Source organism: Diceros bicornis, chromosome 19, assembly GCF_020826845.1.
Source record: "Diceros bicornis minor isolate mBicDic1 chromosome 19, mDicBic1.mat.cur, whole genome shotgun sequence".
NCBI lineage: Eukaryota > Metazoa > Chordata > Mammalia > Perissodactyla > Rhinocerotidae > Diceros > Diceros bicornis.
Window position 1 is genome coordinate 44787380 of NC_080758.1, and position 26063 is coordinate 44813442.

A 26063-nucleotide genomic window follows, 5' to 3' on the forward strand; every position below is an offset into this window, starting at 1 on the left:
ACGCCAGGATCCGAACTGGCGAACCCCGGGCCACTGCAGCAGAGTGCGTGCATTTAACCGCTGTGCCACCAGGCCGGCCCCAGCCTGCTACTGTTTTTAAAACATCCAAACTACACCTGTGGGGAAACCAGCACTTACACCAGGATTTAACCTGCACGCAGCAAACTCCTGGATACCCGGAAGTGGATGCTTCCAGTCCTCCTCAGGGAGGTCCCCTCCCCCAAAAGTGACCTGAAAAGATGATCTGGAAGTGGCTGCGCTGCTTTGCCTGATCCCTGCCCCTGGGAGGGCCGAGGGTGCCAGGACCCAGTCCAGTGTGCACAGGGCCACCTCTCCTTCCTCTCTTCATTCAGCAGGTCAGCTGGGCATCTTCTATGGGCAGAGAACCCAGCAAGGCCCGGACAGCAAGGCTAGAATTTCAGAGCCTGCATCATATGGACGACGGACAGAATGGGGATGACCGGGCGTGTGTTTTTTTCCCCCAGGGAGGGATGGGACTTGGAGGATGGCTGACTCGCAGACACAGAGATGCAAAGGAGACAGACAGCAGGCCTTGAAAGCCTAGTTACGGCAATTCTGACTTTTGCAAACCTGAACCTGCTCTCCTAGCTCTGTAAACACCACATTCATCCCTCACCTATCAGTGCAGGCAGCATAGTCACGCAGCAGCCTCTTGGTGACTTTTTGGGCTTGGAAACAAGCCCCTCCCTCCTGGAGTCCCCGAACCCCCATGCACTCGGGGGATGAAGGTGGCCAGAGAGGGGTCCTAGACAAGGGAGACTCATACCAAGGCCTCCCCGACACTGGGGCCTCAGGCAAAGGCCAGTCTTGTCCGTCTGTGGAGTGCGATACTGAAACCAAAAACACCATCCCTGCACAGACATCATTAACCTACTGACACTGACACAATAACAGAGTCCAAGGCCACTGAAAACCCAGGTTTCACACATCTGCCACTCATTAACTGAGTTCATGGTCAGACTGCTGAACCCCTCCCGCCTCAGGTTCCTCATCTGTAAAATGGGGATAACATTCATACCCCCACGTAAGGCTGCTGAGGATTAACTGAGACGTCGCATGCAAAGGGCCCAACACATAATGAGTACTCAGTGGGATACAGCTCCAAGAGCTTCAATCCAGCCCAACAGAGCGCAGAGATGCTCCATTCCTAAGCTAGCTGGTGGGAACGTGAGTATTTACTATTTTGTCTTTAAACTGTGCCTCTATGTACACTTTTTGTACTTGTATGCGCTTTTGGATGTATTATTTATTTCACAATGAAAAAGGGATAATTTTTACAAATGTGATCACTAAGTGGCTGGTGGAGAGAGGACAGAAGAGACCTCCTCACTGTCTACCTTCTGAACGTTGTGCCCTAAGCCTGTGACACCTGGTCCAAAAAGTATGGTGTGTTGGGTTATCAAAAAGGGTTTGTTCTTTTCAATTTTCTATTCCTACTACCCAAATCAAGCTTCATATCATACCTCCCCAAGAAAATTCTTCTTTATTGGCGCTTTCTACCTGCATTTCTTTCTGTCGCTAAGTGCTCCTTTATTGAACTTTATCCAAACATGAACTTCAGCAAGAAGCTTTTTACAGGCCTCCTTGTGGGAGTGGATATTTAGGGCAACCTCCTCCGAAGGCAATGTGGCAATGCCCATAAAAAATAGTAATGTGTCTACCCTCTGGCTCACTTCAGGGGGATTATCTACAGAAAGCCTCACACAGGTAGGCAAAGGATACACAAGAATATTCATGTCTGAAATTTTTTTTAATATATATATTTTTTGAGGAAGATTGGCCCTGAGCTAACATCTGTTGCCAATCTTCCTCTTTTTTTTCCTTTTTTCTCCCCAAAGCCCCAGTAGATAGTTGTATGTCACAGTTGCACATTCTTCTAGTTGCTCTATGTGGGATGCTGCCTGAGCACGGCTTGATGAGCGGTGCATAGGTCAGGGCCCAGGATCCAAACCGGCAAACCCCGGGCTGCTGAAGCAGAGCGCAAGAACTTAACCGCTATGCCACCAGGCTGGCCCCTGACATTTTTTTTTTGGTGAGGAAGACCAGCCCTGAGCTAACATTTGCCAATCCTCCTCTTTTTTTTTGACTGAGGAAGATTGGCCCTGGGCTAACATCCGTGCCCACCCTCCTCCACTTTATATGGGACACCACCTCTGCATGGCTTGACAAGCAGTGCGTTGGTGCGTGCCCGGGATCTGGCCGGCGAACCCCAGGCCACCAAAGCGGAGCGCGCGCACTTAACTGCTTGCGCTGCCCAGCTGGCCCCCCATGAAATTTTTTAGAAAAGAAAAAACACCCTGAAAATAGAAATGAGTGTCATCAATTGAGGCAAAGGAAAATGATGATGCCTCCCTATTTGAAATTATGTCATTATCTCATATTAAGAAATACTCTAATAAATGTTAGAAAGTGAGGGGTGTCTACCTGTGCAAATAGGAAACAATCTCCAAGATACATAATACGTGAAAAAAGCAATGTGTATTAAAGACTTTTGGGAAAAAAAAATTTAAATGGTCGTTGGCTTCCAGGAGTGGAACGGGGGCCTGGCATGGGGAGGGAGGCTCACTTTCTTTTCCTTTCTTTCATTTTTCCCTTTCATATTACTTTTTTAGCTAAAAAGTAAGTCAAAATAAAGAGAAGAGAGACAGTTTGATGAGAGAACTAGGCAAGACAGCATCAACTTGACAGGGTGGAGGTGCCTTTATTCTCTTCCCTCACCTGTCCCTCTCCAAATTTCTCCCAATCTGCATTTTTCCCAATCCAGTCAACCATTCCTTTTAGGCTCCAAACAAAGACACCATTGTTTCCTCTTCTTCAATCAAGATGGGATTTGTTTGCCTTCTCGTCCCTCTCAATGTGTCCCTGATGGAAGATAAGCCAGAGGGCCAGAGGGCGTCCTGGGGGCGGGGCAGATACTGCAGCTTTGGCCAGTGCCCCCTCCCCACTTCCCTGACCACGAATCTGAATTCCTCAGTTTCTCTCTGTGGAACTCAGAAGCTTCCACAGGACTGGCAGGCACCTTGAACTGACTCTTTTATTCTAGTCAGAGTCGTAAAGTTATAATCAATATGGGTTATAACCCCTGGCACTTTCCCACAAAGACTGGGGACCTACAGACGTGTGTGCCCTTTTCAGCTGTTTATAGTGGCTTACACTTTCTTCTCTATAGGTTTTACATTGGCTTAAAGTCTTTTACAGAATAAGGAGTCATTTTACAAATGAGAAAAATAAAATACTTTTAATAAATGCCGCACTTGTCTGATGAGCCTGGCACATCTGATCACACGGGTAAACAATGCCCAGACCACACCCGACAGACTGCAGCCCCCAATAAATGCGATTCTGCATTTCCAACATGCTCCCGGGTGCCGCTGGTGCTGCAGGCCCATGAGTGGCGAGGGTGCAGACACTCGGTGCTGTTGAGTCCGGCTCATGCAAATGCTGCTTATTATTTTTTACTCTAAAATACAGAGCCCCCCTCATCAAAAGCAAATCATTTCCTTCCATGGATGGCCATTTTTAGGGTGCATCCCAGCTGGTCAACCCAAACACTTAAACAAATCCTAAAGAATGTTCTCTAAAAACAGGCCCATGATGTTTGTCACGGGCTGTGAACTGAATATGCATTTGTTTCTTTAAAGCTTGTGGCCCCACCTCTCTATTTTGACCTGAGGTGGGTCAACAGCCATAACCTCCCACGTTGGCCTCGGTGATTCAGTCAACTCCACTTCAATAGAGCAATTCCCTCTATTATGTGTGTGGTGGATGCTGTTGGTCCCTCATCCAGGTCCCGTATTCTAGGCCAGAGCTTCATTCCCCAGCTGTCATGTGCGTTGGCAGCTAACAGCTCCTGGCTGTCCCCATCTCCAAGGAACAGGCACCGGGCAATTGACCTCCCTGCCCAGGAGAGGCAGCCCTCAGCCAATGTCTGATTGACATGGGCATAGAAATGTCCCCCATTTGCCTGTAGACAGAAGAAGCCTGTGGTGCCATTCACACTCCAAAGCCCCTGTGGGATCAGGCTGGGGCCAGACTCCAGCTCAGACCACATCCCTGCTCAGCTCCTTCCTCTACCCTGTCAGGCTCCCCGCCTCCCTTCCAGGTTTCTCTCTCTCTCTCTCTTTTTTTTTTCTGTGAGGAAGATTAGCCCTGAGCTAACATCCATGCCAATCCTCCTCTTTTTGCTGAGGAAGACTGGCCCTGGGCTGACATCTATGCCCATCTTCCTCTACTTTATACGGGACGCCGCCACAGCATGGCCTGACAAGCAGTGCGTCAGTGCGCGCCCAGGATCCGAACCCCCGGCCGCCACAGCAGAGCACGCGCACTTAACCGCTATGCCACGGGGCGGCCCCCCAGGTTTCTCTTGAGAGCCCTCCCTCAGTAAATCATTTTATAAGAATCGCCATCTCAGAATCTACTTCTAGGGAACCCGACCTAAGACAATTTGGGTTGAAAATAGCACCTCATTTGCTGCTGTATTTTCACAAAGTGTTAGGGAGTTTTTTCTGCACCAGTTTCTCTCTTTCGATCTTGAATCAGATGTTATTTCACTAACATTCTCTTTCCCCATCTCAAACACACACTCTGATTTACTCTTTTCTTGGTGAAGTCATATCCAAAGGAGACATCTTAATCCTGTCTTTCATCTGCGTGGATATTAAGGTAAGAAGTTTTTAGGCTCTGGTTTCCCTGGATCTTTTCCAAGATGTTCCTTTGTGTTTTGAGTCTTTCCTTAGACGCCCTGTTCTCTCAGTAGTTGCAGGGACAGGAGGAGATATGGGGGAGGGGGGGTTAATCCCGATTCTCTCTCCCACTCTTTGCCCACCTCATCAATACTGTGGCTACAATTCTCAGAGAAAGGGTCCTGAGATCCCAGATAAGTCTTTAAATTGGTCATGGCCTGGTCTAATCGGACTGTAAGCAAACATACCTTCACTCAACTGGTCTTCTGTATTTGTGTGAACAGTGTCATATCTTTGCTTCTGGTCTAAATACAACATTTACTTGTAATAGTCAATAGCAAAAATCCAACATTCCTGTCTCGATCAAAGGCAAGACTGAATTCGTAGAATTCTAGTGAGATTTTTTGGAGCCAGTGAAGTTGTTCACAAGAACTCAAAAAAAGCCTGAGAACTCCAGATTTGTGCTCTTTTTGCCTATTAGCCCTTTTGTACAGAGCTCAAGAGATGGTGGGGGCGGGGCCTCTCACAGCAGGAGGCCCGGCCTATTTCTGAGGCTCCTGGCAGCATCCCCAGAGCTGGGGCTCCTTCTTCAGTTTGCTACCAGCTAATCTGTCAGTAAGCCCTGGCCTCCTCTTTCTGGTCCATGAATACCTGGAGGCACATCTCCATCAGAAAATAAACCAGGGCAGGGAAAACAGGCTCAAGACATTTCCATAATTCTATCTGTTGATCACTTTTTTTTTTGGTGAGGAAGATTGGCCCTGAGCTAACATCTGTGCCAGTCTTCCTCTATTTTGTATGTGGGTCACCGCCACAGCTTGGCCGCTGATGAGTGGTGTAGGTCCGTGCCTGGGATCCAACCCTGGGCTGCTGAAGCAGAGTGCACCGAACTTAACCACCAGGCCACGGGGCTGGCCCGTGTTGATCACTTTTTTTTTTTTTTGTGAGGAAGATCAGCCCTGAGCTAACATCCATGCTAATCCTCCTCTTTTTGCTGAGGAAGACCGGCTCTGAGCTAACATCGATTGCCAATCCTCCTTTTTTTTTCCCCAAAACCCCAGTAGATAGTTGTGTGTCATAGTTGCACACCCTGCTAGTTGCTGTATGTGGGACGTGGCCTCAGCATGGCGGGAGAAGCGGTGGGTCGGTGTGCACCTGGGATCCAAACCCGGGCCGCCAGTAGCGGAGAGTGCACACTTAACTGCTAAGCCACGGGGCTGGCCCCCGTGTTGATCACTTTAAGAGTTAAAATTATGATTAGAAAAATTTTAAATGGTTATCTGTAGATTCAATGATCTTAGTCAGTGCTGTCCAACAGAAATGAAAATGCAAGCCATTTTGTAATTTAAAAATGTCTTGTAGCCTCATTAAAATAAGTAAAAAGAAACAGGTGAAATTAATTTTAATGATATATTTTGTTTAATCCAATATATTCAAAATATTACCATTTCAACGTGAAATCAACATTAAAAATTAAGATATTTTGTATTCTTTTTTTGCATTAAGTCTTCAAAACCCCGTGTCTGTTTTACACTTACAACATGACTCCATCAGACCAGCCACATCTCGGGGGCTCAGCAGGCGCACGTGGCCAGTGCAGCTGCAGGCTTCCCACTCCTGGATGCCTCCTGAGTATGCGCCTCTCCCTCGTGGGAGAGCATGAAGCCCTCTGGGGAAGTGTCAGGTGGAAGGCATTTTTATTCACCAACTTCAGTGATTTTCAGCCCCTCCTATAAGAGTCACTATAAGTCTGACCTGTGAGAAGCAGGAGATGGAGGAGCCCAGGGCTCTGGGGGTCTGCAGGCCACCCCCTTTCTTGCTCACTCTGTGGGCAGAGAGCATCTTGGCACCACTGAACACACACGCTTAGGCTCCTCTGCAACCTGCTAAACCCCAGCTGGAGTGTACAGTCTGTGCCAGGCCCGAGTTTACCTTTATCTCACCTTCTTGCAGAGCAAGCAGGCTTCTAGAAACCGAAGTGGGGCAGGCTGGTGAGGCCCCAGCCTCGGGGGGGAACCCCGAGGAAGGCACTGGGAGGTAAAGGGGACAGAAAAGGCCTTCTATAGAAGATAGAAGATCATGAACTTCAGGACCAGCCAATCGTGGTTCCCAACTCCTATGGTTGTTTGGCCTCCCAGAGCCTGGTGCCCTCCTCTGTTAAATGGGGGAAACACCAGCACCGACTCCTTGGGGTTGTTAAGAGAACAGAATAAATGCTGTGGGCCCGGCATGAAGAACAGTGACCAGTCATAGCTTGCTGCCATCTGAGGAAGCTGTGTGACTCTCTGAATGAGCCACCCCCTCACTTGCTAACCGTTCTTCCTCCCTGGGACAGACACTGTCAACCCCCACCCAAATCCCCTCAGCCCACCACCAGGTCATCTCAGAGAGTTCCTGTAAGGCCAGTGGCTTCCTGCATCTCCTGCCTGAAAATGTTCCCCAGGAAACAGGATAGGCCTACAAGGGGCTGGGGGGGAAAGGGGGTGCCTAGGAGTTGAGGGTCCCAGGATAGACCCCCGAGCAAGGAAAGATGGGATTTGAAAGAGCAATACCCCAGCTTCCTCACCCCTGGAGCAATTCTAGGGTACATTCTATACGTTTCTTCAGAGGGACCTCAGTGGGGACCTCAGCGGGGTTGAGCCCAGCTGCCCACAGGGGTAAACCGCTCATTCAGTCACTCTTACTGGCTCTTTCCCTCTCTATCTCCCCTCCCCACCCCTCACCACGCCTCCTGGGATCATCTCCCACATAAACTGCTTACACAGTCAGCTAACTCAGATCAGAGTTCTCAACTACTACACCATTGACTCAACTTGCCAACTCTTCCCTAAGCAGCAGCCAGTCCCTAACATTTCCTCTCCGTCAGTGGAGAATTAACTGAGTCACAGACGAGGCAGCTCCAGCAGCTGTGTTTACTCCAACTGAAGGTACCAACAGCCAGTAACGCTCCCTGAGCCCCTTCCCTCTGTCTTAAAGGCCAGGGGAAAGCACCAGGCAAGGAGGAGAAGAAACAGGTCACGCCCTTACTGTCACCCTCAGATCGAGAGGAAAAGCCGAGAAACTCTCCAGGACAACCAGTGACAAATGACTGAATATGTGGTCCCCAATTTCCTCCAGCCCCTTGGGTCAGTGGTCTATGAGCCTTAGGACCCTCCACGATCCACAGGATCCCTCACCACCCCACAGGACCCTCCCCTATCGCACCACCCCCTAAGCATTGTCTCCACTCCAACCTAAGGTGCCAGCCTGGCCACACAGGTCAGACTTTTACTCATTCACTGGTGCTAGGGACCAAAACAGAAGGCTTATAGCCAGACCAAGAGAGTACACCCTACAGGATTCCACTGCTATCACGTTCAAAACCAGGCAACAGTAATTGATGCTGTTAGAAGTCGAGATGGTGGTTCCTCGTGGAGGGAAGGAGTTAGTGACTGGGAGGGGCATAAAACAGAGGGCAGTGACTTCTGGGGGCTGGAAATATTCTGCTTCTTCGTCTGGGTGCTAGTTATATGGATGTGTTCACTTTGTAAGAATTTCTAAATTCATCGAACTACGCAGTTATGACTTGTGTGCTTTTCTGGATGTATGTTACATTTAAATGAAAAATTCTCTTCAGAAAAAGTTTTTAAAAAGGAAAAAAGAAAAGAAACCTTTTTGTATGCCAGCGCACTCTCCAAGGTGGATGCCTCCCAGGCCAGGGAGGCATCATGGCCAGGACTCTAAGAACAAAAAAGCATGATAACGGCTATAGAAGAAATCTGAGGGGCTGGCCAGGTGGCGCAAGCGGTTGAGTGCACGCGCTCCGCTGCGGCGGCCTGGGGTTTGCCGGTTCGGATCCCGGGCGCGCACCGACGCACCACTTGGCAAGCCATGCTGTGGCGGCATCCCATATAAAGTGGAGGAAGATGGGCACAGATGTTAGCCCAGGGCTGATCTTCCTCACACAAAAAAAAAGAAATCTGACTACAGAGGCTCTGAGAAGGGCCCTGTGTGGGGGCTGATGGGCTGAAGGGAAGAGTGGACATCTTCCCATTCCTACAAGAATGCCAAGAGAAATCCTAAACTCTGGCTTCAGGGATCAGGGAAAGGATATACAGTATATTCTAGGAGGCAGTCGGCAGAGTGGGAGGCAACCAAGATGGAGTCAAATGGTTAGGAAGAGATGGGTTTAGATGAGATGAAATGGGGTGAGAGGTAATGGGATGGGATGGGATGGGATGTGAAGATGGGACGCAGACTGTGAGTGGCTTCACATGAAGCCCATCAAGATGGGAAGTTTGGATTTCATCCTGCCCAGAGTTGGAGGAGATTTTTTAGTAGGGCAGGGGCATCTTAGAATTTTCCTCAAGGGATCACTCTGGCAAAGGTGTGGACTGTGGGCCTCAAGGAGAAGCTTGGAGGCCAGATGTTTCTAAGATGAAACTAATGAGGCAGTAACCAATCAGAAGGGCTGGGAGAGGAGTCAGTGGGCACCCTCAGGAGTTTCTGAAATGAGCTGGTGAGGACCCAGATGTACACTTCCTAAGGAGGGAAACTGAGGAAGGGCCAACTGGAGGAAGACACTTGCCTGCCAGTCTCAAGTAGGAGGCTGGAGCAGCACTACGTGAGCCGAGCATTTTCTTCTCTTTTTGAGCTCTCCAGAGGAACGTGATGCTATTCTGAGACAGGCTTACTTTCCAAGAAAGGAGCACAAATCACCACCGGTAGGACCACAGGAACCACATTCTAGCAGTCGGCTGGGACCGAGGGCTGAACATGATCTCCCGCAGCCCTGTCAGGCATCAATTCTCAGGACCTTCCAGCCAGATTTGTCTTGAGCAGCACGAGAACGTGTATCCTTATCCCCCTCTCACAGGGGCGAAAACAGGCTAAGAGAGGGGGCTTGCCTGGCCCAAGGTGACACAGCTGGCAGGTGGCAGAGCCAGGACTCTGGCCCAAATGCCCCATCCGGCGACCTTTCCAGAGATACAACACGGCTCCCTGCTCCTGACTTGTTTGCTTGGTGGAAAAGGAACAGAACTCTTGGCCAGAAAGACAAAATTGAAAGCAAAGCACACGCCCTCTTCCTCACCTGTATGCGTGCGGACGTGCCTCTTGAGGTCAAAGGTGTCGTTGAAGCCCTTGCCGCAGAAGGTGCACAGGTGCCTCTTCACCTGGTTGTGGCACTTGAGGTGCCGGGTGAGCATGCGCTGCAGGCGGAAGCCCTTGCCGCACAGGTCACAGCTGTGAACCACCGAGTCGCTGCATGTGCCTGTGGTGAACTGGGACAGAGAGAGGCCGTGAGGACCCAGTGCAGGTGGGCACGTCCAGGGTGCTTACTCCAAGAGGCCACCTCCCTGGGTCTCTAGGCTTGGCCTGGCTGGAGCTTCTGCCCCCTAAAAATTCCAAGCAGGTTTTGGCTTTGAGGAGGGTGAAACAACTGGCAGCTCCTTCCTACATTCATTCTCCCCTTCTTCCTTAGAACAGACCTCTGATTTCTAGCTGGGCACACCACCCCAGCTAAACGTCTCTATTTCCCAGCCTTTTACACGTCACAGCCATTGGACTGCCTGGCTGATGAAATACACTCTCTCTAAGAGGGAAGGATGGTGCCCTCTTCCTCCTTTACCCCTTCCTGCTGGCTAGAGTTCAACAGCTCTTCGCGGTGGAAGCCAGTACTAAGGATGAAAGAGCAGAAAGAAAGGAGGAGTCTAGGTCCTGATGATGTCATGGAGCCTGTCATACAGAGTCCCCAAAGACAGCCACCATCAGTTCCTTCCTTCCTGGGCCTGCATGCTGCTCCATCCATCAAGAGATGAAGACCATTTCCTCTCCCCTTGGATCTGGGCAAGGCCTGTGTCAGTTCCACATCTTAAGAGATCTTGCAGCTTCCACATGTGGGAGTGGAAACTAGCTTTCCCTCTTCGGGGAAAAGGAAGAAGTCCAAGACCACCATGCTGTGAGGAAGCTCAAGCAGCCATGTGGAGAGAGAGGCCACACAGGGGAACACTGAGGTGCCAGATATGCATAAAGCCTCACTGGATCTTCCAGCCCAACCCACGGCTGCCACCAGCTGAGTGTGTGCCCCAGCCAATGCTGCCAGAGAGAACTGCCTAGCCCAGCCGAGCCCTAGTTCCTGACCCACAAAATCAGGAACAAATAAAATGATCATTTTGAAAAGTGATGGTCAGGATCCCACAGCTTCATTATCAGCAAACCATAACCAAATCCCAGGATCTCGACTCCCGGACTGGTTTTCTTTCAACTGCATTAGCCACCTCTAAGGAAGAAAACAGAATCTCTAACTATGTGATGGAAAAACACCAGATCTGATATATTCCTCAAAGGTTTCCTAGTTACCAAATCAGATCTTTTAGAAGATTGATCCAATTGCTTTGCCAAAATTCTATTCAGAAAAGAGCCTAAAAAACTTATTTTCAGACAAACATAATTAGCAAGAAGAATTGGTCCTTTCCTGGCTCAACACCATCCTACCCTCAAATACCTCCTCCTCTCATCCACCCTGGGTACTGTCCTCCAATGAGACCCAGCTCAACTGTTCTCTATACCCCTCAGACCAGTGCCTCTCAAACCCCAGTGTGCACATGAATCCCCTGGGGTGTTGTTAAACGCGAGTTCTGATTCAAAAAGTCTGGTGGGGTCTAGATGCTGCAGTTCTAACCAGCTCCCAGGAGATACCACTGTGGCGGTCCATGGACCGCACTTGAGACCTGAGGCTAGAGCAGTGGCCCTCACACAGTTCAGTACTTTATTCCATCTCATTCCAGAGGATTTCATTACACACATGTGTTTTCTCAGAGTTCATCTAGTTTTCTCAACTAAATGCCTTGCAGAAGTCAGCAAGTGCTTGTGCACATTCCTGCCCCCATGCCCCAAGCCCAGGCTCAGGCCACTGCAGTCTGCAAGTGTTGATGGGCAATGGCTCACAGGTGGCAGGATGCAAAGAGACTCGAGGAGGGCGCAAGACCCCAGAACAGGGTTTTCCATTCAGCCTCCTCCACTACTCCATTCTCATCTGCTTGGAGCTTGATTAGCCTCAGCTGACACCGACAAGTGCCAGGTCTGCGACAGGCCCTGTGCACAGAGCTGGAGGAAGTACAGTCACCAGGACTGCTTGTCCCCAAGAAGCTGCCAGTCTAGTGGGGGAGCAGACCAGTCACCAGGCCACTGACATCTGGGAAGCCTGGGCACAATGGGCACCTCAGAGGGGCACCTCCCCCAGATGTGGAGCACGAGGGAAGGTGCTTGCAGAGGAAGTGAACTCCTCCAGCAGGCAAAGATGAGGAGGAAGAGATGGGGAATGCAAAGAACATTCCAGGAGATGGCAGTGGGAAATGGAGGAACTGGGTGTGGTTCCTCATGGCTAGCCTGAGCCCCAGGAGAGCAGTTAATGAAGAGAGCTGTGGTGGCAGAGATGAGCAGGGTCCCCCTTAGGACTCTACCTCGGGGGCCCTAAAGGATCTCAACTCTATTCAGAGGGCAAGAGGGGGCCGTTGGAAGACACAGGAGGACAGCCGCAGGGGTTGAGTTTGATGAGCCAGTTGGGTAGTCGTCCTGGGTCCCCAATTACCTCATACCCCACCTCTGCCCTGTGACCCCCAAAGGGGGTAGGGCCTGGCACTCATTCTGAGGGAGATTCAGCTGTGCCCAGGCTTTCCTATTCCTTTTGCCAGGACAGGTCACTGTCTAATCCTTGTCCAGCAGTCCCCATTCTCATCATTGCCTCCCTTGAAGGGGTGTGAAAAGACTAAATATGGCCCAAGTCTTGGCAAACCGAGTATTTCGAGCTTCTCAAGGCCAAGTCTACACAGGATAAAGGTCATCTGAGAGGTAGTGAGGGGCTAACAAAGCAGAACATAGATAATTGACCCTGGTAATTCCAATTAAAATTGTGTAGACAGCTAGAACTGTCTTTTGAAAGTCCTGCAGAGAGCCAGCCCTGATGGCCCAGTGGTTAAAAGTTCGGTGCTCTCACCGCTTCAGTGGCCTGGGTTCGGTTCCCAGTTGTGGAGCCACACCACTTGGCTGTCAGTAGCCATGCTCTGGCAGCGGCTCACATAGAAGAACTAGAAGGACTTACAACTAGAATATACAACTATGCACTGGGGCTTTGGGGAGAAAACAAAAAAAAGAGGAAGATTGGCAACAGATGTTAGCTCAGGGTGAATCTTGCCCAGCACACACACACAAAAAAAAGGACCTCCTGCAGAATGTGCCCAAGGACTCACCAACCATAGGTCATACCTGAACTCTTGTTTACCTCAATCCTTTTGGTAAATTCCTATTTTTATTTTATTTTATTTTTTTTGCGAGGAAGATCAGCCCTGAGCTAACATCCATGCTAATCCTCCTCTTTTTGTTGAGGAAGACTGGCTCTGAGCTAACATCTATTGCCAATCCTCCTCTTTTTTTTTTTCCCCAAAGCCCCAGTAGATAGTTGTATGTCATAGTTGCACATCCTTCTAGTTGCTGTATGTGGGACGTGGCCTCAGCATGGCTTGAGAAGCGGTGCGTCGGTGCGCGCCTGGGATCCGAACCCGGGCCGCCAGTAGCGGAGCACGCGCACTTAACCGCTAAGCCACGAGGCCAGCCCGATAAATTCCTATTTTCAAAATGCTCTGCATGTGATATGGATACCTTCTATCTGTTCCAGTCCAGGACGAAAATCTCAAATCACTGGCATTATTTTGTTTGAAAAGAATAAAATCTTGAAGGGCAGAGAGGGAAGGGAGATTAGTGACAATTTAAGGGAGTGCAGGGCCATGGATCATCTGACCAAGACACAGAACACTTGTTAACACAGGGGAGAAAATGAGAATGGGGGTAAGGGATTGGAGACTGAGAGCACTCCATTTCCAGGGGGACCTTTCCTCTGGTTTCTTAGAGCAAAAATAGAAGTTCTTCAAGTATGCCTCAGCAAAGGCAATTTTTCCATTTCTCCACCTTTACCTACATTCCCATTTCACAGCATGGAAAACTGAGTCAGCACAAAGTGGATCATTTAGGGAATTCCCCTAAGGTGCACCCTCCAATCCATGAAGTGCTGCTTGCCACCTATATATATCTATGACCAATCCAGCCCCCAGACATTAACAAATTATATTCGAAGCCTTAAGAGAGCCTTGTTGAAAGAAGATGTAAGGTTAACTAACTGGCCAAACAGCATGGCTGATGAAGCCAGCTTCTGGCAGACTATTTCACTTCTCAGAAAGGAAAGGATATTTGTTGGATAAATTCCTAAACGTGATATTTAGCCCAGAGTGTATTTCACATATCACATGCCTTGAAATTTGGCCTGTAATAGCAAACGATTCGAAACTACCTAGATGTCCGTCAACAGGGACTTGTTACAAAACGATGGTAGAACCATATAACAAAAGCAACTAGAATAAGGAAAGAGAATCAACTGCCAGCCACATGAGTGAGCCCTCTTGGATGTCCAGCCCAGTCGAGCCCCCAGAAGACTCTGGCCTCTGCTGTCATGTGACTGCAACCGTAAGAGAAACCCCAGGCAAGAACCGCCTGGCTGAGCCCAGCCATTCCACAGAATGAGAAGATGTAATAGTAAATTATTTTAAGCTCCTAAATCTGTGGTTATTTGTGACGCAGCGCTAGATTAACTAAAACAGTAACAGATGTATCACATTCCCTCCAGAACACCAGATCTGCCACATTTCTGAGTGTTCTCTCCCAGGATGGGCTGCATGGTGCAGAAGACACATCTGATTTCCTGCCATGACGTCCCATGAGCCAGCAGACAGGGCAATCCCTCCTCGGATCACGCGTCTGCTCACGGGGCCATCTTTATTATGTTCACACAGGTTTCTACCTAACACTCCACCTTCTAAAAGTTCAAAATACGGTTAACCAATCTTACCTTGTTACTCTACTCTGCAGGTAATAGAACACAACTAGTCACATCTTAGACATCTCAACTACAAAATGAGTGGAATGGAGAGACGAGAAATGCTGAGGATCAAATAAAAACCTAGCCCTGGCTGCCTGTGTGATGTCACTGAATATTGTAGGCCACAATTTCCCACATGTCAATAATAAAACGGTATTAGATGTTCTCTTTTCCTAAGTTCAAATTCTGCTCCAACACTTACAGTCTGTGGGATGTAGGCAAGTTACTCAACCTCCCTAAGCCTTAATTTCATCACCAGTAAAATGTGGATATAACAATATTTGCCTCTTGGGATTGTTAAGGAATTAAATAAGAAAATCTACTTAAAAAGGATCTGGTGGGGCCAGCCCAGTGGCTTAGTGGTTAAGCGCGCGCGCTCTGCTACTGGCGGTCCGGGTTCGGATCCCGGGCGCGCACAGACGCACCGCTTCTCCAGCCATGCTGAGGCCGTGTCCCACATACAGCAACTAGAAGGATGTGCAACTATGACGTACAACTATCTACTGGGGCTTTGGGGAAGAAAAAAAGGAGGAGGATTGGCAATAGATGTTAGCTCAGAGCCAGTCTTCCTCAGCAAAAAGAGGAGGATTAGCACGGATGTTAGCTCAGGGCTGATCTTCCTCACCAAAAAAAAAAAAAAAAAAAGGATCTGGTGTTGGATTAAGTCCTAACAGAGCTGGACCAGCTCCAAAATCCTGTGATCCTAAATAAAAGTTAATTGGTCAAAATCCCTTGTTTCTCCATTTGGCTTTAAAATTTTTCTCTTTCTGATGGAAAAAGAAGGGAACTAACATTCAGCATGAGCCCCCAGCCTCCAGTCCTTCATCCACAACTCGGAAATCCAAAAAGCTCTGAAAACCAACATTCTCGCCTATCTCCCTTGGCAATAAAACCCGACCCAAGCAGACATGAAGCTATGCACAGACTTCATCCCATTTGGTGTCAATATTCATGTTTTGATCTGGAAATTATTAATGTTTTAATTAGAGGGTGCCGCTCCAGCCCTGGCAGGGGTAGTATTTACACCATGCTACCTTCTGAAAAAGCTTCATAGTCTCACCCTTAATCCAAAATTAACACTCTGCAAAATGCCTATTAATGAAGTGAGGAAGCTACCAGGGAGGGTGGGAGATGACATCAGACTGGAGATTAACTCAGGGCAGGAAAGATGAAGAGTGACTGAGTGACTCTCCAACCCCACGGCTTGGCGCTTTCTCGCTTGCTGTCCTGTTTTCTGCAGGATCTGGGCTTTCATTTTAAAAAACACACAAAGTTCCCCTCTAGTTCCTCCAAAAACAGCCCTCTGCAGCAGAAACAAACCGATCATTGTATCAGTGCTGCTGAAAACTTCGGAGCGCCCAGAAAGGCAAGGTTGGCCCTCTGACCAACTTCAAAGCTAGCTGAGGTCACTTACCTGTCAAACTTCTAAAGGACAAAAAAAAAAAGTTCTTTATTTTCTGTGATGCTTCCACTAGACAAGTGCATTAAATTAAGGGTCCTAGCTCCTGTGGGAGCGTACTGTGAGTCCAGGCTACCTGGGGGTGGCCATTTGGACAAGATTTCCAATGACACACATTTGCTATCCTTGAATGCTAACTCCACTAAATGGCAGAACAAAGAACCTTCTCAAAAGCAGGGATGATGCAGCCGGCCTGGTGGCATAGTGGTTAAATTCACGTGCTACGCTTTGGCAGCCCGGGGTTCGCGGGTTTGGATCCTGGGTGTGGACCTACGTAGCGCTCATCAAGCCACGCTGTGGCAGTGTCCCACATGCAAAACAGAGGAAGATGGGCACGGATGTTAGCTCAGGGACAATCTTCCTCAGCAAAAAGAGGAGGATTGGCAACAGATGTTAGCTCACGGCTAATCTTCCTCACCAAAAAAAAAAAAAAAAAAAAAAAAGCAGGGATGATGAAGGGACTACACCCTTATAATCCAAAAGAAACTGAGGCTCAAAGAGCTGTACCTGCACATCGCCACATGACTTGCAGGTGCCCACACTGAGATTTTGAATGTGGCTTGTTGTCTGCAAAGCTTGTGCATACACTTCCCCCTGGACAGGCCCACAGGTCTGGGCATGATGTGGGGGAGAGGGAGAGGATGAACCTTATTTGTCTCATATCACGGTGAGAAACAGCTTTGGATTCCCTCATGTCAGACCGTCAGTGCTAATGGCTAAGGTGTCAGAGCTATCCTCTACAATGCGGTACAACAACACTGTAAGAATAAGGATCCCTGGGTTGGGCTTTGCCACTAACAGTTAACTGAGAGGAATTCAACAAAACCTCTCTGGGCTTTACCTTTTTCCCCCTGAAAATGAGGAGACTGGACCACATAAGCTTTAAGGGGCCCTGTAGCAGATCCCAGGGATGGACACTCTCAATCTCTATTCCTACTCCTTCTGGTGGGCCTTCCTGTATGGCAGAGGCTAGAAAGCTAGAAACTACATTTCCTAGACTCCCTTGCAGCTCTGGTTTTTAGATATGAGTTGGGTTCCACCAAGTACATGCACTATCAGGAGATTTGAATTCAGGCCTGAGATCATTGGGCAGAGGCAGGTACGTGGCAATTATTTTACACTCTGCATTAGCAGAAGCACCAGGATGCAGGAGCAGGAGCCCTAGAGGCAGCAGCTGCAGCTCGCTAGGTGGCCCAGTTCTGCAGTGTGGCTCTGGGGGTCATTCCTGGGAGCTCAGCCTGGTCTTTCTTTAGTCCATTTAGTACCCTATAATTGACCATTTTCTGCTTAAGCTAGCTACAGTGGTTCTGTTGTCTGCAGCAAAACCCATGCAGTCCCTTCCAACAACAAAAATCTACTTCACCTACATTCAAATTAAAATCTGGTGCAGTTAACAGTTACATTGTTCTCCTATTTCCTCCTTTTTCCTCTTTTAATTAATTTAATTTTTCAAGCATCCATTCCAAGCATTTTCCCAGGTCTCCCTTTTCTTCTCGCTTCCTGTGTTTTCCTCCAAATGCTGTCATTTATGTCTAGGGACTGTTGACTCCTTCTTCCCTGCCCATATCTCTGTTCTATGTTGACTTATGTCCTCCTATGAGTCAGTCATTACTGCACTGGGTGCTGGGGACACAAGCCCAGTAGGAAGTGTTCCCTGCCTTTGATCACTCTAGAGTCCATGAGTCTGGTTGGCCAGATGTGCAGCCAGGGAGATGGTCAGTGAGTTACAATGGAGGCTGGGGAGAGGTACATCCTATTCTGTCTTGGGAGACAGAAGACAGTAGGCAAGGAGTTAGGGACGGAGCTATGTTCCCTTCCAAATATCAAATGGATGGGGTTTTTTGTTTTTTCAATTATTTTATTGAGATCATAATGGTTTATAACATTGTATAATTTCAGGTGTATGGATGGGTTTTAAAAAACTACTTAAACCCATGATTCACAACAATACTTAAAAATAAACTAGACCAACTTGACCATCACTAGAGAATTCTGGTAAGCCAAATGATTATCTTGAAAACTGGTAAATAAAAGGAATCTTATTCTGCCTTTCCTAAACAAACTGCCTCACTGGGAAACCAAACAGCAGATGAGGGGAAGCGTCTCTCTATAGAAGAATGTCAGCTAAGACAGCTAAGACAGAAATAGAAGATCACCATTCTGCAACCCCTAATAACCTAAAATATTTAGACCCCGAGCATCAACGGCTGCTAACATCACAAAGAGACAACCAAACATTATGTGTCTCTTGATGGAAATAGACACCCCTCACTGTGATAGATTTTAGCTAAAACAAACCTGATCAAACATTTAGGGCAGTGTTGTCCAATAGAATTTTTTACAATGATAGAAATGTTCTAATCTGTACTGTCCAATACAGTAGCCACTAGTCACACATGGCTACTGAGCACTTGAAATGTGGCTTGTGCAACTGGGGAACTTAATTTTTAATTTTACTTAATTTAAATTTAAATAGTCACACGTGACTATGGCTACCATACTGAACAGAGCAGCTGCAGATCCAACTACCCATTGAGAGAAAACACAGGGGACAAAGGAGCGTTAGACATCATGGGGATGCAATCCGCAAAAATCCAGATTGCTGGAAACTCTACAAAACATATCACCTGAAAATAAAGAGACTGAGGGAAAACGTATAAATTAAAAGAGACTTGAAAGACACGTCAATCAATTATAATGTATGGACATTATGTGGACTTGATTTAGCAAACCGAAAAAAAAAAAGTATCAATGTATGAGACAATTAGCAATGTAAACACCATTGTAAATGTGGGTGCAACCATGTATTTTTATCTTTATCTATTAGAGGCACATTCTGAAATATTTATGGTTGAAATAGTATAATGTCCAAGATCTGCCTCAAAATCATGTGTCGGGGGATGGATGGGGGATGGATGGGCAGAACTGGCCATGGGTTCACGGTTGTTGGGGCCAGGTGACAGATATTGTGCCTTTGAAACTCTCCACAATAAAAAATGATGGAAAAAAGAGACTACTCCTTGTTCATGCACCCGTGACAACTGGAAGACTCGGACTTCAGAGCCAGGTAAAAGGCCAGGAACACATTTGAAGGAATTCTAACCTCAATCCTTTTGAAGAATCCTTGGGAGAGGCCCAAGGAAGAGAGACAAGAATGGAACGAGGTGAGAAGACAAATTCACTTGCTAGTCCATACCAGCCACTCTAAGTCAAGATGAGAAACATCATCTCTACCCCACAGCTGGAGACCTGCAAACGGGTCCAGCACCAAATGGAGGTCAAGTGACCTGGACCTCTGGCATGAACACTTTCCCAGATGTACATCATCTCCCCAGCCAGATCTGCTTGATAAATACTCCTCAGGATTGAAGAGACAATTCCATAACCTGCCCTGAGATACACAGTCAAAAGGCAGATGCGCTGGGAAAGGCCACGTTTCCTAACCCAAACCTACGACTTCTTTCCAGATCCACTTCTCAGCACAAGCAGGTTGGCAAATCCCTTGTCCCTACTGTAGGCAACAAAATATTGGATGTTAACAAAACTAACTCCCTATCGGGCAGTTTACATATGCACAAAAGTGCTAAACATTTGCACCCATTATCTCATTTAATCTACACAACACTTCTGAGAGGCCCCGTCTATTATATTTCTCCATTTTACAGATCAGGGAACTGAGGCTCAGAAGAGACAACGTATCCCCAACCACAGCTGGTAAGATGGACCCAATCGAGGTTTTTCCTTCTCAAAAACCTTCCAGAGCCCCTCCTCTGACCACGTAGGCGCATCCACACTTCTCGGCTTGGCCCCTTTACCAACTCACCTGTCCTGGCTACATTTCCAGCTCCACATCTCCGACTCTCCCTGACCCCCGCAGGCCTGTTTCCCATTCTCCAGCCACCACAGCTCTGCGTCCTTTCCTTACTCAAGCTTTGGGCTCAGCTCCTACCAACCTAAAGCCTGCCTCTCCCCCTTCTCCACAGCCCTCAAATCCACACCAAGAAACCTTCCCCAACTCAGAATTCTTTCATCACATCTTTACTTGTGCTTCTGGTTTAGCATTTGCTTTCTTATAATAGAGTTAATAATCAATATTTGTGTCTCCCCACCAACCCAAATAATTCTAGCTGGAGTTATTGGGCACCTACCATTTCCCACCCTTAACTCATTTATCCTCACAACTGTATGAGGTAAGGATCATTATTATCCCCATTTCACAGACAAGGAAACTGAGGCTCAGAGGGACTAGCAACTTGCCCAAGGTCACACAATGAAGAAGTGACAAAGTCAGAGCCTAGAGGCTTAACAGTTACTATCAGATGATTCTGAAACCCCAGGGTGGGAGCAGTCTTATTTCCTGGCTGCCTTGTACACAGTAGGCACTCCACAATGTTAGATGGGATGTTGCCTCTCTCTGCAGGGCACTGGCTCAAACCTGCCCTTCCTCTGGTCCTAAGGGCCAACGGCCTAATGAGTGTCTTCAAGTCATTCAAACTGTCATTAAAACAATGCAGCATGTATGGGTCTCATCCTTGAGTGGCTTTCCTCTTCTGCTTAAGAAACTAATTCCTGGAGTTCAGCACGCTTTGATTAGAATTCTACAGTTACACAATGTGCTAAGTCATGTGCAATTCAGCCACTCTTTTGAAAAAGGCCAATACGATGGCTGATAATTCAGGAGGTTTGGAGCATCTCAACACCAAGATGTCTCCTCTCTGCCAATAGAAGCTGAGAGGGAGAAGGAACCTGAACACCCTCAATAAACAAAACAAAAACTCAAATGCTAAATTAATGGTTGAGGAGCAAACTCTATACCCCACCCTCCAGCCCTGGGGGCAGCATTTAGGCAAGGATCATGGAAATAAGATTGGTTTATTCATTTCCTTAATCCAGGGCTCCAAAGGCACTGTTTGCCTGGGGCAGCAAAGAGAGATCTCCTAAAATGTGGGTTAAGGGACTGGATATTTTTCCTCCGCCACTCTTCTCTCCAGGGTAATCTGGGTAATTGGGGGACAGAGGGGCAAAATGGCTACAGTCAATCCCCAAACAACGTTGCAATTGTCCTTACAGCCTGGTGATAAATATGCAAGTGGGACACTTTGTAGAATTTCCTGGAGGGCAGAACTACCAGTCTCAGGAATTGTGTCTTCCCACTTAACCCCCTGCGGGCCAGAAAGGCCTCAGGCCAGCTGACTTGACCACTAAGCAGCATGCCCGCACCTAGTAAGGATGTCTTTTCTAAGGATTCCAGCTCAAGCCTCCAGCCTCAATTCTTAACCAAATGCACCTCAGCCCACCCCGGAGCCAATCTCCCGGAACCAAGAATATGCATAGGGGAGGGCAGGCCTCTCCCAGGAAAAGTAACGGAGGCTTGCCCAGTTCACAGCAAACGCTAGGGTTCCTTCTCCCCGTGTACCCCACGCCCGCCTGGGCAGCGGGGCTGCGCCGGAGCGCCCAAGAATTATCACCTACATTGAGGACCCGGAGCCCGAAAAGGACCACAGCATGGCCCACCCGGCTAGGAACTGGGGTCATGTGATTCCTAAAAAACCACTCCCTGGTTCCAGGTGGCTGTGAGTCAGTGGAACGGGATTCCTTTATCTTATAGGGTAGCGGATACCTTTGAGCATGCAATCATGGAACTTCTACCAGGAAAGCGCAGATGGGCGTCCCGATAAGCTGTCGCCTACAATTCCAGAAGACGGGTGTGGGGCTGGGGGTCGGAAGCGCGAAAATAGAGGACAACAAACACTCCAACCCACTGGGGGCGGGGCATTGAGGCAATCTGCAGTTGAACCCGTTTATCCATAAATTTAATTCAAGGTTTGAGAGCCATGACAAATTTAAGTGCCCAGCACAGACCTCGTATCTAACGGATACGCCATAATCGGCACTGGGAATAGCTGTTATTCTGAGAGGCCCACTGTGTGCCAAGCTGCAGCCACTGTCTCCAGAACGCAAGGAAGGGTGTGAAACTCTCAGAATTCACATAACGCTGGGAACTGCGCCCCGAATGTGGAATTCCTGGGAACCTGGGTCCCTCCTTTCCGACCTCGGGAACCCAGACGGCCTGCTTATTCCTTGCACCGTGCGCACTGAATGGGCTACTGGAGAGAGGAAGCTGTGCCTGAGTCTTTTAGGCAGTTCCAGAGGCCACCTCGGCAGACTGTGCGCGCTCAGGAAGCCGGCCTCTGGGGCGCAGCGGCGCGGACGGCTGGCTCCCCAGCAGGCGGGAGGACGCGCGGAGGCGCCCTGGCCGCCGCCCAGGGGCAGGTGCAGGAGCAGCGCGGAGGGTGCGCTCGGTGCACTGGTGCCCGGGTGCGCGGGCGGGCGCGGCAGGGAGGGGCGCGGGCCCCGGGAGCCCGACGCCAGGGCGTGGTGCTGGTGGCGGCGAGGGCAGAGTCGACACCGTACCTTGATTTTCGCCCTGGCGACCGGGCGCTGCTTCGCCGCCAGGTGTCCACCTGGGCCGTCGGCGTCGCCGGGCTCGGGGGTTTCGTGCTCGGGGGTGCGCGGGGACAAGCTGCTCTCGGCGCCTCCAGGCTCCCCCGCGCTGCTGCTGCCGCCGCCGCTGCTGCTACCGCCGTCGCTGCGGCAGTCTTCCTGGGGGTCGTGGAGCAGACTGCCCAGGCCCACTGCGGAGGGAGGGGCCGCGCCCCGGCACACAGACACGCGGCGTCAGGCCCGGGCGCCCGCGGCAGTTTGACCTGCGGGCGGTGCCGCAGCCGCCCCGCCCCGGACCTGGGCACCTCGCCAAGTGGGCAACGCCGCGGGGGTGGGCGAGCGAGCCCCCAGCTCGGCCTCCCGAACTAGCTCGAGGTTCTGGGGGCCTCTCCTCGGTCTCAGTTCTCGCGCCCACGAGGAACTGAAGACCATGCGCGGCGGGGGACCACGCGCGCCAAGTTTCCTCTCCTTGGAATGGGGGTAGGAGGATCTGACCTCTACCCACCTAGCCCCAAAGGGGTTGACGGATCCTTGTGCAACCCCATGAGGATGTGGGACTGAGGGTAGCCCCTACTGGCCCTCAACACCCCACCCCCACCCCCTTCTGGGCCACCTCGCCCCGCGCTGTAGCCAACGGTCCCGCCGCCGGGCAATTAGAGGCGCCCATTAGGGGGAAGGGGGCGCAGGGCGTCCCGGGTTTCCCAGCATCTCACTCTCGATCCTCCCGCGCCTCAAGAGACCTCCTCCTCCCCCCGATGGGGTAGTGAGTCCAGCCCCGGCCGGTGAGCAGAGGGGACCCGGCCACCCCTGCCCCCACCCTGGGAGCCCCGCACCCAGGCCCGGCCCCCGCGCCGCGCTCACCTGGGATGTAGGTATCTGCCCTTTCCTCATCCGGGAGCTCATCCCAGCTGCGGACCGAGACCCCCAGGCTCCTCCTCTTCACCAGGAAGACTTTGGGCATGGTGGGACCCCTCCCCGACTGCGGCCCCCTCCTCCCGGCTGCTCCCCGCTAAGGACGACGGCGGTGGCTCGGTCTCCGGCTCCAGGCGGCCAGAGCCCACCTTCCCGCCCCGCCTGCCCTCTCCCTCCGCCCCCCGCCGCGGCGCGGCCCAGGCCTCTTCCCCGCACGCCCGGCGACTCCCAGCCTCCCCGCTCGGCGACACCTATGCCTTAAATCGCGGGTGAGACCACGCCGAGGAAAAAGTTTCATAAGGTGGAATAGAAAAGGCACCAGGAAACTTGGGAGTGAGCATGCGCCCTGCAACATAACGGTGTCAACAAGCTCGCTACCTGTCCGACCGGTTCCGGCGGCCGGGGCTGCCTGTTCCAGCCCTTCCTTAGGCATGAATGTTTGCAAAAGAATTTAACGTCTGATTCTTCCCCCCTTCCCTTTTAAAAAGGGATGAACGTTTTTTAATCTACCCCCTCTCCCGATTGCCCCATCACAGGCACCTCAGGGCGATTTCTTTGAGGTAAACCCCAGGTCCGCTTCCCAGGGCGTCCCTCCCGAGGGCTGGGGCCTCCTGAGAGTTGCCCCCACCCCCAGTGTACTTGTCTCCGACAAGCAAGACAGAAAATGGCTCAGTTCCTCTGGACCTTGTGGATCATTCCCGGGGCTCGTTGAGATCTCCGCCAGCGGAGGGGGAGGCGGCGGCGAGATTCTTCAGGACCCTGATCTGGTAAAGGGGGGAACTTGGGGGGCCCCCATCATCTACAATAGCCCCCCAAATAAACACAGTAATAATAAATTTAAAAATTCAGCATCTTTAGAACATCTTGTTATTGCACTGATTTGTGCCATACAATCTAAGAAAAATAAGTCGGCTTGCTCCGCCAAAGCGGCTGCCACCCCAAGACCCTGCACCCCGCAGCATCCTCACCCCAGATAAACACACGATGGAAACAAAAGCCAAATGCGTGTTATGCAAACGCCCCTTCGCAACAAATTCCTTATCCTCGTCCGCTCCCATCATTGCCTCCCCTAACCGCCCGCTCCCCAAATTCTGAGACTGGGAAATACCTTTCCAGGAAGCCAGTAAAGTGAAGATGGGCTACATCCCCTTGCTACCCTTACTGGGGAGGTGGCTGGAGAACTCTGTGTTCATTTTTGGTTTTGGTTTTTCCTATCTACCTTTATACCTGGAGGGGGGAGGGAGAGAAGGAAGGGGAGTTGGTAAAAAAAAAAAAAAGATGTCAAATTTCTAAGAGCAGCTGTGTCCGCGTTGCGGGGTGTACTGCCCCTCCTACGACCCCTGCTCGCGTGCGCCCAGGGACGCACAGCGCTGCCTCCAGAGCCGCGGCGGGAACCCCCCTTCAGGGAGGTGATCAGACGTGTGCCAGCTTCGGGGGCTGCGGGGCTGCGGCTGGCCAGGAGTACCTTGGCTCCAGCAGGTCGCCGATCCGCCAGACTCACCTGTCTGTAACCCGACCGGCTGCGCGCCCAGCCCACAAGGCCGGGGAATTAACACAGCGGTTTTCTCGGTCCTCTTCCGCCCTGGAATGGCCTTCGGGGACACAGCAGCCTGGTAACGGATTTCGCGGCTTCGCTGGAGTGCTCTCCCCGCGCGCGGAGAGGGGGCGCAGCTCTCCCGGGACTGCGGAGGGACCAGACGCGCCATGCCTCTCGGTCTGCCCTCAAGGGGTCACCCTCTCTGGGCTCGACCCTGTCTGGACTCCAGATTTTTCCTGAGAACAACCAACTAAGAATGAAAAAGACTTTGATCCGGGTGAGCCGGGGGAGGAGGAGGAAGACATTTCCATAGCGGCGCAAGGAAACGAGCCTTCCTTCTAGTCTGTGAGGCTGATGGCGCAGCTCCTAGGAGGTTCTGCGAATGTATTTTTATCTCCCAACAAACTGGAGATTTGCTAGAAAGAGGGAGCTTGGTTTGAATGAAAGTAAAAATAAAACTATGAAATCACAGAATTATTATCCCATCTCATAAAACTGTTTAAAACTTCATTCGAAATTCCTTATTTTACCAAAAAGCCAGTCTACCCCATTAACAGAGCTTTTTTTCTTTCTTTCTTTCATTGGATTTCAAATCAATGCGCGCCTGGACCACTTTGTCGATTATGTGAAAAGATTATAGAATTATGGGATATAAGGCTAGAAACTGCAAAAAGCAAGGCAATGTTTAGGGGGAGGGGAAGAAGAGTCGCGGGGGTAACACACTTTTATTCAATGATTGTTGGGTGCACCCCTGCTGTGATAGTTGATGGATGTCTCTTTGGGAGAGAGGAATTCTAATGCTTTAGTTTTCTGTTTTTCTTGATCAGACTTGAGAGAAGTTTATCAATATTATTAAGGTTTTCAAAGAACCAGGTTTGCCTTTGTTGACTTTTCTCTATTGTAGGGTCAGTTTTCTAAGTATTATGAGAGGAGTTGACAGAGCTTCTCTAAAAGTGGGTAAGAAATGACCCAATTCTTTAAAAATCTCAAAGCTTGGAGTTGGAAGAGACAGAAGACATGAAATGGTCCACACCCCACCCCATAGTGGGGGAGGGGTGGCCCTGCATAGTGTCTTTGGTAAGTGTGTATCCAGCCCTG

At 49.9% G+C, this 26063-nt stretch overlaps 1 protein-coding gene across 6 annotated transcripts in view; it reads right to left on the reverse strand.

Moving 5' to 3' along the window:
* Positions 1 to 25116, reverse strand: part of OVOL2 (ovo like zinc finger 2) — a 29630-nt gene extending 4514 nt beyond the window's left edge. Inside the window, exons 1-4 of one of the 6 annotated variants that reach the window (XM_058563298.1) lie at positions 23378 to 23587; positions 22487 to 22707; positions 21693 to 21758; positions 9778 to 9967 (exon numbers count right to left, since the gene is read on the reverse strand). In XM_058563298.1, coding sequence (XP_058419281.1) covers positions 9778 to 9967; positions 21693 to 21758; positions 22487 to 22707; positions 23378 to 23477 — 577 coding nt within the window. In that variant the 5' untranslated portion in view covers positions 23478 to 23587. Of the gene's footprint in view, positions 1 to 9777; positions 9968 to 21692; positions 21759 to 22486; positions 22708 to 23377; positions 23588 to 24536; positions 24656 to 24794; positions 24886 to 24929 lie in introns of those variants that run through there. The other 5 variants (XM_058563301.1, XM_058563299.1, XM_058563302.1 and 2 more) reach the window with 5 other exon arrangements.
* Positions 25117 to 26063: the final 947 nt, after the last annotated feature.